The sequence below is a fragment of the Carlito syrichta genome, unplaced genomic scaffold, assembly GCF_000164805.1.
Source record: "Carlito syrichta isolate Samal-C Ts95f unplaced genomic scaffold, Tarsius_syrichta-2.0.1 Scaffold111585, whole genome shotgun sequence".
Classification (NCBI taxonomy): domain Eukaryota; kingdom Metazoa; phylum Chordata; class Mammalia; order Primates; family Tarsiidae; genus Carlito; species Carlito syrichta.
Window position 1 is genome coordinate 11830 of NW_007055681.1, and position 1553 is coordinate 13382.

A 1553-nucleotide genomic window follows, 5' to 3' on the forward strand; every position below is an offset into this window, starting at 1 on the left:
GGGCGGGGCCTGGACTCCTGGGCCTGAGGGAGGAGGGGCGGGGCCTGGACTCCTGGGTTGAGGGAGGCGGGGCGGGGCCTGGAATCCCGGGTCTGAGGGGACAGGACTCCTGGGTCTGAGGGGGCCGGAGGCTGGTAGCAAGATTCTTGAGCCCTGGAGGCCTGGACTTTGGCCTCCCTGAGGGTTGGGGCCGCGCGTTTTTCTGGGGTGGCTCTCCTGAGGGCGAGCGCGTGGCCTTAGTCTCTGTTCTATGTTGAGTCTGGAACAGCGCCTGAACGCCGGGACCCGGGCAGAGGACGCGTAGGTGAGAAGAAAATGGCCGCTCACAACCCCCCACCCTCTGTCCCCTCCAGGTGGCTGCCTCGGCTCCTCCCCTGCCCCCTCGACTGGATCTGCCCCCCAGGAAACCCAGAAATGCCTGCCAGCCCAAGGTGACGAGTCAGGTGCTGGACTGAGTTTGGGGGCTTGGGTGTCACCGGACCCCAGGGTTGGGGCCCCTGGTCTGGCTGGGCGCTCAGGGGTGCCACAGCCGGCACTGGTCCTTGGCGCCCATTCACAAGATGCCCACCACCTCTCTGGCATCCCTTTTTTTCAATTGTTTTTTTTTTTGAGTTGGAATCTCACTCTGTTGCCCAGGTCGGAGGGCAGTGGCACGCTCACGGCCACCACAGCCTCGACCTGATGGGCTCCGGCGATCCTTCCACTTCAGCCTTCCAAGTAGGCAGGACTACAGGCGTGCACCACCACGCCCAACTAATTTTTTTGATTTATTGTAGACATAATAATCAAGATTGTAGACATAATAATCAAGTTGCCCAGTTTGGTCTCTTATGAACCCGTGGGCTCAAGCAATCCTCTCACCTTGGCCTCCCAAACCAAGTGCTGAGAATATAGATGTGAGCCACCATGCCCAGCCTGATGTCTTCTCTGATTACCTTCCTGGCTCGTTTCCACCCCCCACCCCCCACCCCCGCCAAGGGCTTCCTTCTCTCCTTCCAGCATCCCAAGTGTGCCCTACCTCGGGATCCTTGCACTAGCTGCTCCCTTGGCCAGGATGGCTTTTTCCCAGGCTTCCTCATCTGTCCTCCGGGAGGCCTTCCTGGACCACTCTGCTGAAAAGAACACCCATCCCTCCACCCCTTCCCTGTGGTATTTGCATAGTCCTTTCTGCCACCTGGCAGAGCTTACTGGGCTGTTGGTTCCTGTTCCAGTCAGATGAAAAGCCTCCTGCGGGTCACAACTTTGTCTTCTTCCAGAGTCTAGAATGGCGCCTAACACATACACATAGTTGGTGCTCAATAAGTAAGTGTTGGCCAGGCACAGTGGCTCACCTGTGATCCCAGCACTTTGGGAAGCAGGAGGATTGTTTGAGGCCAGGAGTTTGAGACCAGTCTGGGCAATATAGGGGAACCTTGTCTCTATTAAAAAATCAAGCAATTAGCTGGGCACAGTGGCTCACAACTGTAATCCCAGCACTTTGGGAGGTGGAGGCAAGAGGATTGCCTGAGCCCACGGGTTTGAGATCAGCCTGGGCAACTTGGTGAGACCTTGTC

The 1553-nt window shown here is 57.8% G+C and overlaps 1 protein-coding gene across 1 annotated transcript in view; it reads left to right on the forward strand.

The window, feature by feature from the left end:
- Nucleotides 1–1553, forward strand: part of CBLC (Cbl proto-oncogene C) — a gene marked incomplete at its 5' end in the record, with an annotated part of 14437 nt that overhangs the window by 9522 nt on the left and 3362 nt on the right. Inside the window, one exon of the mRNA XM_008070331.2 lies at nt 354–431. Coding sequence (XP_008068522.2) covers nt 354–431 — 78 coding nt within the window. The remainder of the gene's footprint in view (nt 1–353; nt 432–1553) is intronic.